At 35.1% G+C, this 13,399-nt stretch overlaps 1 protein-coding gene across 2 annotated transcripts in view; it reads left to right on the top strand.

Moving 5' to 3' along the window:
- Positions 1–13,399, top strand: part of LMBRD1 (LMBR1 domain containing 1) — a 122,335-nt gene that overhangs the window by 74,440 nt on the left and 34,496 nt on the right. For both annotated transcript variants that reach the window (XM_034962304.3, XM_034962305.3), the window contains exons 8-9: positions 3,176–3,301; positions 8,448–8,600. In XM_034962304.3, coding sequence (XP_034818195.3) covers positions 3,176–3,301; positions 8,448–8,600 — 279 coding nt within the window. The remainder of the gene's footprint in view (positions 1–3,175; positions 3,302–8,447; positions 8,601–13,399) is intronic.

Genomic DNA, 13,399 nt, shown 5'->3' with positions numbered 1-13,399 from the left:
GTTAATGAAGTCTCTTAGCTTTTGTTTCTCTGGGAAGATCTTTATCCTTCATACTTGAAAGATATTTTCACTGGATATACTATTCTAGGGTAAAATTTTTCTATCTTCAGCACTTTAAGTATGTCATGCTGTTCTCTGCTGGCCTGTAAGGTTTCTACTGAGATGCTGTCTGGGAGCCAGGAATTGGAGTAAAAACCTTAGCAGTTTACCTGATGATCTGTGGCTAAGCTGACATTCACACCACCACAATACAAAGTCCAACTTGCTCTTCCCTCCCCTTTCCACAGGCAGAGGAGTCTCTCCCTGTGGCCACCATCGACACTGTTCCATGGGGTTCCACCAGGCCACTGCTAATGTTCACTTAAAGCCCAAGGGCTCTTCTGACAGCTTGTGGTGAATGCTGCCAGGCCTGAGACTCAGCCTGCAGGGCAATGGGCTCCCTTCTGGACAGGGCATGTCTAAAAATGCTGTCCTCTAAGAGTCTAGATCTTGACTTGGGGACTTCAAGAGTCTGCTTGTTGCTCTGCCTTACTGTGGCTGAGCTGGTACCTGAGGTGCAAGACAAAGTCCCCTTTACTTTTCTCAGACAGAAGGAGTCTTTTACCATAGCCACCATAGCTGGGAATGTGCTGGGTCACCCCTGAAGCCAGCATGTCCCAGAGTCAAAGGCCCACAATGTGCTTGGTAGATAACACTGCTGGTTATTGAGGGACCAGGGGCTCTTTAGTCAGCAGGTAATCAATCCTGCCTACCCTTCAAGGCAGCAGATCCCCTTTTGGTCCAAGGTGTGTCTAGAAATGTCATCTGTGAGCTAGGCCCTGGAATGGGGGCCTGACGACTCTGGCACAGTATCCTGTTGTGGCCATGCTGGTATCCAAGATGCAAAACAAAGTTCTCTTTACTCTTACCTCTCCTTTCCTCAGGCCAAAGGAAAGAGTCACCTTTGTTGAGGTGAGCTGCACTTCATGGGGTTGGGAGAGGCATGGTGCAAGCACTCCCTTAGCTGGTGTCTCCCTGGGTCACATGCCACCCTAGTCCACTGTAAGCCCAGCCTAGCACTAGGAGTTGACTAGGAATTGCAGTCCTTGTTTCTTAGACTGCCTTTTGAGTTTACCTAGGATGCCAGAGCATTTTGCCCACAGTAGCAAGGCTTGCTGAGAAACTCCAGTTCCAACCACTGGGATGAGTGATTCCCCTCTGGCTGGTGTTGGTGCAAATGTTCCTTCTATGCATGGGCACTAGCTGAGCCCAGTATGGCTATATTGTCAACGGTGATAGGACAGCACTGAGTTCAGTGTAAAGTCCCCTCAGTCACTGTGCTGTCCCTCCTGAAAGCGAAAAGATTCTCTTTCCATGGTGCCTCATGGCTGCTGCTGGGGGATGGCGGAGGGGTGGCATTGGTGATTCAAGACTGTCTCTCCTGACCTCCTCAATGCCTCTTTTAGTAATATGAAGTTAAAACCAGGTACTGTGATTGCTTACTGGATTTTTGGTTCTTGTGACAGTACTTTTCTGTGTGTAGATATTAAAATGTGGTTTTCCAGTGAGGAAGATGAATGGTGTAGGCTTCTATTCCACCATCTTGTTTCATCTCTCTTGGAGCATTTCAGATGTTGGATTTTCAGATTAGGGATGCTCAATATACCAAATATACCAAAAGTCCAAAAAATATACCAAATATACCAAAATATACCAAATATACCAAATATACCAAAAGTCCAAAAAATTCTGAAATCCAAAACACTTCTAGTCCCAGCCATTTAAGATGAGGGATACTTAAAGTGTACGGTATCCAAATTACATTTTCATCTAATAGTAACAGAATCTTCTTCCACCCCGTCCTTTTTTGGGATAAAAGGGAAATAATGAGAATACTAACTTATGTTTTAATAATATTTAAAGTGCAAGGTTTTTTAAGGGTTTCTCCTTTGGAAATACAAGGATTTGGATATTGGGTAATAATTTCAGCTAGGTAAGTATCTAAATACAACATACTGTAGAGTTGATATTACATGATAGAACTAGTTGATTTCAGGATAATTTTTATTCATGTTTTTTGTTCTTCTCCCTTAATTAAAAAAAAAGCTGATTTGTTAGAATTTATGCTTTGCTATTTGAATTGTGGTTTAAGCAATGTTTAATCATTGCATAAAAGAGACTTAGTGAAGAATATTAGAATATTAAAGTAATTAAAATTAACACTAAAGGTATCTTAAGTCATTCTTGGAGTTGACAGCTAGGTAGCAGAGAGCATGAGAAAAAGCATTCAGGATCACCCAGGATATTTTGGTGTTTGGGGTCACGCCTAAAAAGTGGCATTTATCACTTCTGCTCACATTCATTGTCCTGAACTCAATCTCATGGCCCATCTAACAGGGGGCACTGGATAAAGTGTGCCAGAAGGAAAGCGAAAAACATTTAAGTACATAATGTAGTATCCACTTCAGAGTTTGTTGCTGCCACCAGGAGGTGATAGTTGTCAGTGTTTCTGCTAAGGAAATATGGTCAGTAATGATTCTGAATAATGGTTATGTAGCAGATGCCATTAAGTATTATTAATGGTTATATTAAAAAGCTGTCATTTGGGACTGGAATATGAAATTGGGTAGTATATATAATAACATGTTTATTCTTAATGCTGATTAATAAGTTAAAATTACTTGGAAAATATTTAAAATACTTAGCGAAAAGATTGGTTATAAATATTTAGAACTTTTAAATAAACTTTATAATGTAGATAATTGGTATGCTAATCAAATAACATGTATATATTAAAATACTTATTTTACCAAACGTTTACTATATATACTTGGAGAAAATTGTTTTTTATAGAAAATCATTTTTTTAAATTTTTTACTAATTTATAGTATCTTAACCTTCGATTAGTCTGAATTTGTAATTATTACTTTGATATAAAGTATTGTACAGTAAATTTACAGTAAATTTGCAACTTAACCTTTGAGGAATAGTATTATAAATTTGACTCTGTTTAATGCAAAATAAATGGGAGAATTATGAGACAATATAATGTTCACTCCCATATACCACATTTTCAGTGACTGTACTCTTTCACAACTGCTGACTCTTATGACTTTAAAAGACATTTTTAGCCTAAAATTGTGTATAATATGTTTGAAACATTATTTCTAAAACATTTCAATTGTTTTTCTTTTAGGCCTATGGCATGTCTGCGTTACCTTTAAATCTGATAAAAGGCACTAGAAGCGCTGCTTATGAACGTTTAGAAAACACTGAAGACATTGAAGAAGTAGAACAACACATTCAAACGATTAAATCAAAAGTGAGTTGATGTTTTGGTGTAATTGGGAAGCATAAAACTACTTTGTCTTAGAACTGCTTTCTGATATGACTTAGACATTGTCAACCCCATAACTTTTTACATTGTTTGAATTTTTTGCAGCATATCCGGTGCAGTTTGGTTGTGTCCTCACTTAAATCTTATCTTGAATTGTAGTTCCAATAATCCCCCGTGTTGTGGGAGGGACCCAGTGGGAGGTAATTGAGTCATGGGGGCAGTTACCCTCATGGTGTTCTCATGATAGTGAGTGAGTTCTCATGAGGTCTGATGGCTTTATAAGGAGGCTTTCCCCCTTTGGTACTTCTCCTTCCTGCCGCCATGTGAAGAAGGATGTGTTTGCTTACCCTTCTGCTATGATTGTAAGTTTCCTGAGGCCTCCCAGCCCTGTGGGACTGTGAGTCAATCAAACCTTTTTCCTTTATAAAGTACCCAGTCTCGAGTAGTTCTTTATAGCAGCATAAGAATGGACTAATACAGTATCCTTACAAAACCATGTCTATATTTTTAAAAATTTGTCTTCTGTGTAATGTAGGACACTAGCAATTTGAGAATTTCTATCATTGTTCTAACACTTAAAAAACAAAAGTTTTTCTTATGTATGATCAAGATCTTATTAGTTCTCAGGTATCATCGTTTATAATATTATATTTTACTATAATATTTATGTTCAAGTTTTATTTACTAGTTGAATAAGCTAAAGATTACATGTAACCCCTTGCCAATTAAATGTACTTCTAAAAATACTGTAAAAAGTTTTTCTTCCTCTGTCATCTTCAAGTAACAGATAAATCTTACTCAAAGATCATGGTAAAAAAATGGCAAGTCCTCTAAATTTTTCTCCTAAGCTAGTATGATTCTGATAAATAAACCAGACAATAACAGCACACAAAAAAGAAAACCATATACCGGCTTTCTTATGAAAGTAGAAGCAAATATTTTAATACAAATAAAATATAAGTGGCTAGGTACGTACTGGTGGCTCACACCTGTAGTCCCAGATTGCTTGAGCTTAGGATTTTGGTACCAGCCTGGGCAGTATGGCAAAACCCCATCTCTACAAAAAAAAATACAAAAACTTAGCTAGGTGTAGTGGCATGCCTATAGTCCCAACTACTTGGGAGACTGAGTTGGGACGATCACTTGAGCCCAGGAAGTTGCGGCTGCAGTGATCCATGATCGTGCCGCTGCACTCCAGCCTATCCGGATGATGGAGCAAGACCCTGTTTAAAAACAAACAAACAAACAAAGAATAGCAATTCAAAACCTGTGCTATGATAAGAGAATATTTCATAATCATCAGATTAGGTTTATCTCAGAAATGCAAACATGATACATCAGAAAATACATTAAAGTAGTTTAATATATTGAGATTAAATGTGAAATATAAACATCTTAGTAGATGTCAGAGTATTTGCTAAAAGTTAATTTGTAGTTACATTTTTTTAAAAAGTCTTTTCAAAATAAAGATAAGAAAATATGGAAAGGAAGCCTGTAATGAGCATAATACTTAATAGTGAAAGAATAGAAACATTCCCATTAACGTCAAATATAGGAGTAATGCTAGTATCCTTGTTACTTTTAGCATATATCTGGCAATGTGAGTCAGATAAGAAATAATTTAGAATTTACATATAAGCATGGAGAGGAGGGGGAAAAAGGAAAATAACGTTTTTTGTTGGCGAATATCATCTACCATGATAATCTAAAATAATCAAGTGACAAACTAGTAGAACTAATAAGAGTTTATCACAGTGCCTAGATGTAAACATAAAAATCATTAGTTGGAAGATGTAATACAAAATAATCCCATTCACAGTAGCCACAAACTGTAAAATAATAATATATGTCGAGAACAACTCAATATATTTTTTAAAAATTCTTTGGACCTCTTTTAAATTTTCATCTGTGTCAAATTTTTATCAGAATTTGGGGATTAGATAGACTGTTTGTGAGTATATAAAATATACAACTTTTTAAAGAAAATTGAATGTTGTGACATGTGCCTGTACATATAAATACATATGTATTTTAATATTTAAAATTAATTAATAATTAAATATTTATTTAATAATTAAAGTTTAATCTAACAGTTTACCTCTAGGAAATTATCCTGCTGAATTGTATGTACATGTTTGTACCCAGGTATATAAGAATGTTTATGGCACATTGTTAATGGCCCTCAACAAAAATTTAAAAAGGAAATAATCTGCATGTTCAAAATAAGTTGTTAAATCTAGATACCATCTTGTAATGTGCAATGATGAAAAGGAATGAGATATATTTATAAATCTATACGTAGCTTGAAGAATTATGTCATGTAAAATTAGACTATCTCAGTTCAAAATCTAGCTCTACTGATTGTGCACATAACATCTGTAGGCCTTTTTTTTCTCATTTAATAAATATAATACTATTATCAGCCTCAAAGAGTTATTCAGAAGATTTATGAAAAATAAATATAAAAAGAGAAGACCAGTTTTATGCACAAGAAAGGTGCTCAAGACACTTCTCAAAAGAAGACATACATGTGGCCAATCATATGAAAAAAGCTCAGCATCACTGACCATTAGAGAAATGCAAATAAAAACCACAATGAGATACCATCTCATACCAGTCAGAATGGCTGTTATTAAAAAGTCAGAAAATAACAGATGCCAGCAAGGTTGCTGAGAAAAGAGAACGCTTATACACTGTTGGTAGAAGTGCAAATTAGTTCAACCATTGTGGAAAGTAGTATGGCAATTCCACAAAGAACTAAAAGTAGGACTACCATCCAACCCCAGCAATCCTATTAGTGGGTATATACCCAGAGGAATATAAAGCATTCTGCGATAAAGACACATGCACACAAATGTTCACTGCAGCACTATTCACAATAGCAAAGACATGGAATCAACCTAAATGCTCATCAATGGTAGACTGCATAAAGAAAATGTGTTACATATGCACCATGGAATAGTATGCAGCTATAAAAAAATGAGATCATGTCCCTTGCAGGGACATGGAGGGAGCTGGAGGCCATTATCCTTAGCAAACTAACACATGAACAGAAAATCTAATACTGCATGTTCTCACAAATGGAAGCTAAGTGATGAGAACACATGGACACATAGAGGGGAACAGTGCATACTAGGGCCCACTGGAGGGCAGAGGGTGGAAGGAGGGAGAAGATCAGGAAAAATTACTAACATATAATAAGGCATCGTAAATACATTTGTATATGTGTGTGTGTGTGTGTAAATAGAAAATTTGCTGAAGGATATTTAACTGCTTAACAGTAAAAACCATAGGAAAGGGGAATGGCAATATGGTAATTGGAGACAGACAGTGTGAAGGGAAGCTTTCATGTTTTACTTTTTTTCTTAACCAGGGGTTTGTTATACCCTTTAACTACATTTTAACCTGTATAACTACATTTTTTCTTTCAAATGAGGTAGATGTTCACTGCTGAGTTTACATCTTAGTATTTGTTTCTCTGATCAAAATTATTCTTATATTCGTTTAGTCAATTGGCAATGCAGAATGGAAATTCATCCCTCATTCCACTGAAGCATTCACCAAGTAGGCAGATAACTTGGGTTTGTTTCAAGTGGATCCTTTAATCAGTTTACTATTTTTTTTTCTAAAATAGTGAACGCCAGCATTGAGACAAAATTACCTCATTTGTAGTATCCTTTTGATACGATAATGGAAATTTTAGGGAAAATTGTTATGGGTAAGATATAAAGTGCCGAATCCTTCTCATACCACACACTTGAAGTATTGTTACCTGGATTTATCTTCCAGAAGGGAGTGTTCATTTTATTACTCTGATCTTCAGAAAATCCCTCTTAGTTTTCGTTTTCTGGGATCCAGTGATAATACCCGATGTACTTAGAGGAATGGAGTATAGTCTGTAGTATGTAATGTGTGGTCTCTGGACTAGTAGCATCTGCATCTCCTGGAAATTTGGTAGAAATTCAAATTCTAGGCTCCACCCAAGACCTACAAAATCATATCCTCTGGGGATAGGGCCTAGATATCTGTATTTAACAAACTTTCCAAGTGATTCTTATGCATGAAGTTTGACAAGCAACAAGATAAGGCGTGGGAGAGGATGATTGGTTCCAGAAGATCATAGTGATGCTGATATGTGAAGAGATTGTTGTAACTGTGTAAATCTTTTTATTAAAGGTTACATAGGTATTCTCTGCATTATAGTTATGATTTCAAATTGAGGCTGCACTAGGATATATGGGAAGAGCAATATGTTGTGTATCTGCTAGGAACCTATTTAAACCTTAATAGGAATATTAAAGACATTGTGATACCTAATGTATCTACACTTTAAAAATGTAATCCTATACAAATATTTTTCTTGTTCCTGCTGATAAAAACAATTTTATATTTTACCTTTTCTGTATTTAGTAGTTGTTTTATTTTTGTACCCAATTGAAGACAGGAGCAGGAGAGTTCAGTGGGAAAGTGTATCTATGAGATATGATGAGAAAGGTACTGCTCATGGTTACAGAAAGTGTCACGTAAAAATAGATGGAAATTATCTGTCAGATAGGTTGGCCAAAGAAAGCTTGACTCATTTGCCAAAGTACTTGGAAAACAAGGAAGTATCTGTTCTTAGCAATTGTTACAAAAACCTCTGTATGCCATCTGTGCTTGTGTTGCTTCATTCTGCTAGCATTTGAATTGGGCTGAGAAGCATCAGTTCAGGTAACATAACCACTTGACTAAAGAGAGGGAAGGGGCAGAGCCAAATATATTGAAATAAGTGATACAGTGAGTTTGGAGAGGAGGGAGAATCATTGAGCAAAGTACATAGTAGTTAACACTTCTTATCAAACATACTTTTTGTGGAATGTTTTTACAAATGGTTATCTCTCTCCACATAACTCTACCATGTATTGGGATCAAGAGGAAGGTAGGCATAAATGTACACACATCCACATTTTTATGCTGACCTTGGTTATCCTATGTTTATTGTCATATTGCAGTTGTCAGGTTTTTTTTAGTTTGTAAATTTGCCTAAAGAGTGTCCATCCTGAAAAAGTTTTGTTGCCTGATCTGCTAAATCTGCTGGGTACTTTATTAAGATGTTAATGGTAAAACTTTTATTTTGTTCTGTTATTTGCAGAGCAAAGATGGTCGACCTTTGCCAGCAAGGGATAAACGCGCCTTAAAACAATTTGAAGAAAGGTTACGAACACTTAAGAAGAGAGAGAGGCATTTAGAATTCATTGAAAACAGCTGGTGGACAAAATTTTGTGGCGCTCTGCGTCCCCTGAAGGTAAATGAAGTTTTTAAAAATTATGCTGTCACTCTTCTCCCAAGTTTATATAGTACCTCTTGGAGAGATTGAGCTCCTTTTGAGGCATTACAGCATGGTACTTAAAATGGATTTGGGGGTTTAATCTGGTTTTTAATCACAGCTCTCTTTGGTAGTTTGGGTAAGGTGCATAACCTTTCTGAGCAATGTATTACAACAATTGTTGGGAAATTAAAATAAAAATATAGATAAGTATTGCAATATGCTGCTAGCATATTCTTCAAGTTTATACTTTCCTATAAATTGATCTGGGACTTAGAGCTTAGGAGCCTATGCTTTCTCCTAGTAGATTTACAGTTTCAGGTCTTATGTTAAGTGTTTAGTCTATTTTGATTTGGTTTTTGTGTATGGTGTAAAATAAGGGCCCAGTTTCATTCTGTTGGCGTGTTCATTTTTTCCAGCACTATGTTGGATTGACTATCCTTTCCTTAGTATGTATTCATGGTACCCTTATCAAAAATAAATTGACTAGGTTTGTGGATTTATTTCTAGGCTCTCTATTCTTTTCTATTGGTGTACATTTTTCTTTTCATGCTTTACCATACTGGTATTTCCTCCCACTTTTATGGAGATACAATTGTTTCTTTTAAAACTGCACATAGTTAATTAATGCAATTTGGTGAGTTTAAACATACATATTCATTTATGTTGCTATCACCACATTCTGGGTAATGGGCATATCCATCACCTCCAAAACTTTCTATGTTTTCCTTTGTTGCTGTTGTTGATTTGTTAACATTTAAAATGAGATCCATTCTTTCTAAAATTTTATATGTACCACATATTATTGTTGACTGTAGGCCCTCTCATGGCAGACCTCTGGAACTTATTCATCTTGTGTAACTGCATCTTTATATCCCTTAGATGACAACTCTTTTTCTCTCTTTTCTGCATTCCCTGGTAACTACTATTCTAATTTCTATATCTATACTTTTTCCTATTTCAGGTGTCACACATAAGAATCGTGCAGTGTCTTTCTGTGCCTGACTTATTTCACTTAGCATAATGTCTTTCAGGCACATCCATGTTGTCACAAATGAGAGGATTCTCTTATTTTTTACAAGGCTGAATAATGTTCCAATTATGTGTGTGTGACATTTTCTTTATGAATTTATCTATTTGTATGGGTTGTTAAAACTGTGAGAAACAAAATGACTTTAATCTAAAAAAAAGAACATAGGAACTCTGACTGACAGTAATAGAATTTGCCTCATTGTTAGATTATGTTTCTGAAAGTATGTTAAAGATATTATTTGACATGGAAAATTATTATTTTCTTTTTTTGGAAACCATTGTTTGCCAGCCTTGAATTCTTGGGACTATGGTACTTAAACCTAATTACCTAGAATGAATTAAGATCACTTTAATATGGCTCAGACTAAAAAGTAACAAAAACTGTTGGCCACAGACTTCCAAATATGCTCATTGTATATCTGGAAGCATTTCAAACACCAGACCTTTGTATACAATAGCATACAAATTGTAATTCAGAAAATTCAGTCAGTGGACTAACTTGAAGTTAGGCAGAATGAAGCTGGAAAGTGGGTTTGTGCTAAATTTTAAAAGAAGTGGTTCAACATGGACAGATAGAGGGGAACAACACACTCTGAGGCCTTTCAGAGGGTGGAGGGTGGGAGGAAGGAGAGGATCAGGTAGAATAACTAATGGGTTCCTTGCTTAGTACCTGGGTGATGAAATTATCTGTACAACAACCCCCATGACGCAAGTTTACCTATGTAGCAAACCTGCATTTGTACCCGTGAACTTAAATGTTAAAAAAAGAAAAAGAAATGGTTCAAAGAACCATTCAAAGATGAGTCAGTCAGGTTCAATTTGGTTGCTGCTTTTTCCACCTTTTATAATTAGAAAGAAATGCACTAACTGCTCACCCTAAAAAGCCCCTGGTTTGAAAGAGATTTTTAAAAATATACCATAATCAGTTAATTTTTCTATATAATCACTTTTTAAATCTTCTGTTAGAATAAATTTTTAAAAAATTCATCCCAGTTTTTTTTACCCCAAGGTGATTTGTCTTCATAGCACTGAAAGTATGATGAAACTCTCTCCAGCTTTATTTTAATCCTAAATTGTTTTTAGGTTTTCATAAATATTTATAATCTGGTCTCTAACATCAGCTGCCTTCTTTTATATATGCTATGTTCCATTTCACCAAACATATGTTTAGAAGGATTTTCAAATCAACTTTACTAAGTGTACAGACTGGTTTTGCCCCATATAGATAGATAGGGCATCCACATCACTCGAAAAATCCACCTCATGCCCTCTCTTGCTCCCCTGAGCTCAGACTTTAGGTAATTATTGATGTCCTTCCTATCATTAGAGGTCAGTTTTATGTGTTCTGGAATTTTAAATAAATGGAATCATAGAGTGTACAATCTTTTGTCTGATGGCTTCTTTGGCATGGCACAGTTTTTGAGATTTGCTCATGTTATTATTTAATACTATTTTTTTGCCCAGTGGTTTATTCAGTTTTATTGTTCAGTGGTATTACAGTGTGTGTCTGTATCACAATTTGTTTATTCACTCACCCTTGTTGGTGGAAATTTGGGTTGTTTCTGGTTTGAGACTATAATGAATAATGCTAATATGAACACTTTTGTACAAACCTTTGTGTTGATGTGCTTTCATTCATTTCTTTTGGATAAATACTTGAGTAGAATTTTTGGATCTAACGTTTAATATGTTTATAAGAAACTGCCGAAGTGTTTTCCAAAAGGGTTACAACCGTTTTGCATTCCCACAGCAATAAGAGATTGCCCATTGTTTCACATTCTTGTCAACTCTTATGTAGTGTCTGTAAGAGTTATTCTTATGAATGTGCAGTAGCATCTCACAGTTTTGCTTTGCATTTCATTGGTGACTAAATGATATTTAGCATCTTTTTGTATGTTTATTGGCTATTTTCTGTAAAATGTGTGTTTAAATCTCTTGGCCATTTTCTAAATTAGGGTTTTGTATTATGAGTGAGATACAAGTGTTCATTATATAGTCTGGATCTAGCACTTTGTCAAATATATGTATTGTGTCGTCTCCTAGTTCGTGGCAAGTTTACTTTATGTTTTTGGTTTCTTAACACTGTAATTCAGATGTTTCTTAAATTTTGATGAATATTAATTTATATGTCTATTTTTGGTTCATATTTTTGTGTCCTCAGAAATGTTTGTCTATCCTAAGGTAAGAAACATTTTCTTCTAGAAATTTTGTAGATTTACATCTTATGCTTGGGATCATGACCCCATTTAAGTTACTTTTGTGCTATGGTATGACTTAAGGGTTAAGGTTCATTTTATTTTCTATGTGGATATCCAATTGTTCCAGCATAATTTTTTTTTCAAGACTATCCTTTGCTCATTGACTTTCCTTGGGAGTTTTGTCAAATGAATTGATTGTAGTGTAAGTGTGGGTCTGTTTCTGGAATCTCCATTCTACTCATTGATCTATATGTCTTTATGCTAATACTTGGTTAATAGAGCTTTATAATCTGCCATGAAGTTAGGTAGTATAAATTATTCAGTTTTATTTTCCTTTTTCAAAATCATTTTGGCTTTGCCAAATCCTTTGCATTTTCATATACATTTAAGAATCAATTTATAATTCCACAGAACATCCACTAGGATATCTATTGGGATTACTTTCACTCTTATAGATAAATTTAGGGGAGAATTGATATATTCTATCCATGAACATGGTATCTATTTATTTACATCTTAAATTTCTCTCAGGAATGTTTTGTAGTGTTCAAAGTAGAGGTCTTAAAAATATCTTGATAAATTTACCTCTAAGTATTTTTTTAGTCTTGCAAATTATGTTGTTAAATTTCAGTTTTTAATATTTGTTGTTAGTATGTAGAAATTTGTCTTTGTATCTTACTCTTATATCCTGCAACCTGGTTAAATTATTAGTTCTAGTACCTTCATTGTAGCTTCCTTAGGAGGTTTTCTTTTATACATGATCATATCAGCTGCTAAAAGACAGTTTTACTTCTTCCTTATAAGATTTGTAATTGCTTTTATTTTTTACTTTTCTAATTTCACTGGCTGAAACCTCCAGTACAGTTATTCTTTTTGTTAGTAAATGTGTCATTTCTGAATATTGATCTAAATTTTTACCCATCTTTCCATGTCTGGTCCTAAATTAGGAATAGGGTAATAGACATGCCTGAAGGAATCTCTAGGGGTACAAGAATGTAAACAGTGTAAAAGTGTTCCTATTTCTCCACATCCTCTCCAGCACCTGTTGTTTCCTGACTTTTTAATGATTGCCATTCTGACTGGTGTGAGACGGTATCTTGTTGTGGTTTTGATTTGCATTTCTCTGATGGCCAGTGATGATGAGCATTTTTTCATGTGTTTTTTGGCTGCATAAATGTCTTCTTTTGAGAAGTGTCTGTTCATGTCCTTTGCCCACTTTTTGATGGGGTTGTTTGTTTTTTTCTTGTCAATTTGTTTGAGTTCATTGTAGATTCTGGATATTAGCCCTTTGTCAGATGAGTAGGTTGTGAAAATTTTCTCCCATTCTGTAGGTTGCCTGTTCACTCTGATGGTAGTTTCTTTTGCTGTGCAGAAGCTCTTTAGTTTAATTAGATCCCATTTGTCAATTTTGGCTTTTGTTGCCATTGCTTTTGGTGTTTTAGACATGAAGTCCTTGCCCATGCCTATGTCCTGAATGGTAATGCCTAGGTTTTCTTCTAGGGTTTTTATGGTTTTAGGTCTAACGTTTAAGTCTTTAATCCATCTTGA

The sequence above is a fragment of the Pan paniscus genome, chromosome 5 (assembly GCF_029289425.2).
Source record: "Pan paniscus chromosome 5, NHGRI_mPanPan1-v2.0_pri, whole genome shotgun sequence".
Classification (NCBI taxonomy): Eukaryota; Metazoa; Chordata; class Mammalia; order Primates; family Hominidae; genus Pan; species Pan paniscus.
This window is presented reverse-complemented; position numbering and strand designations above follow the sequence as displayed.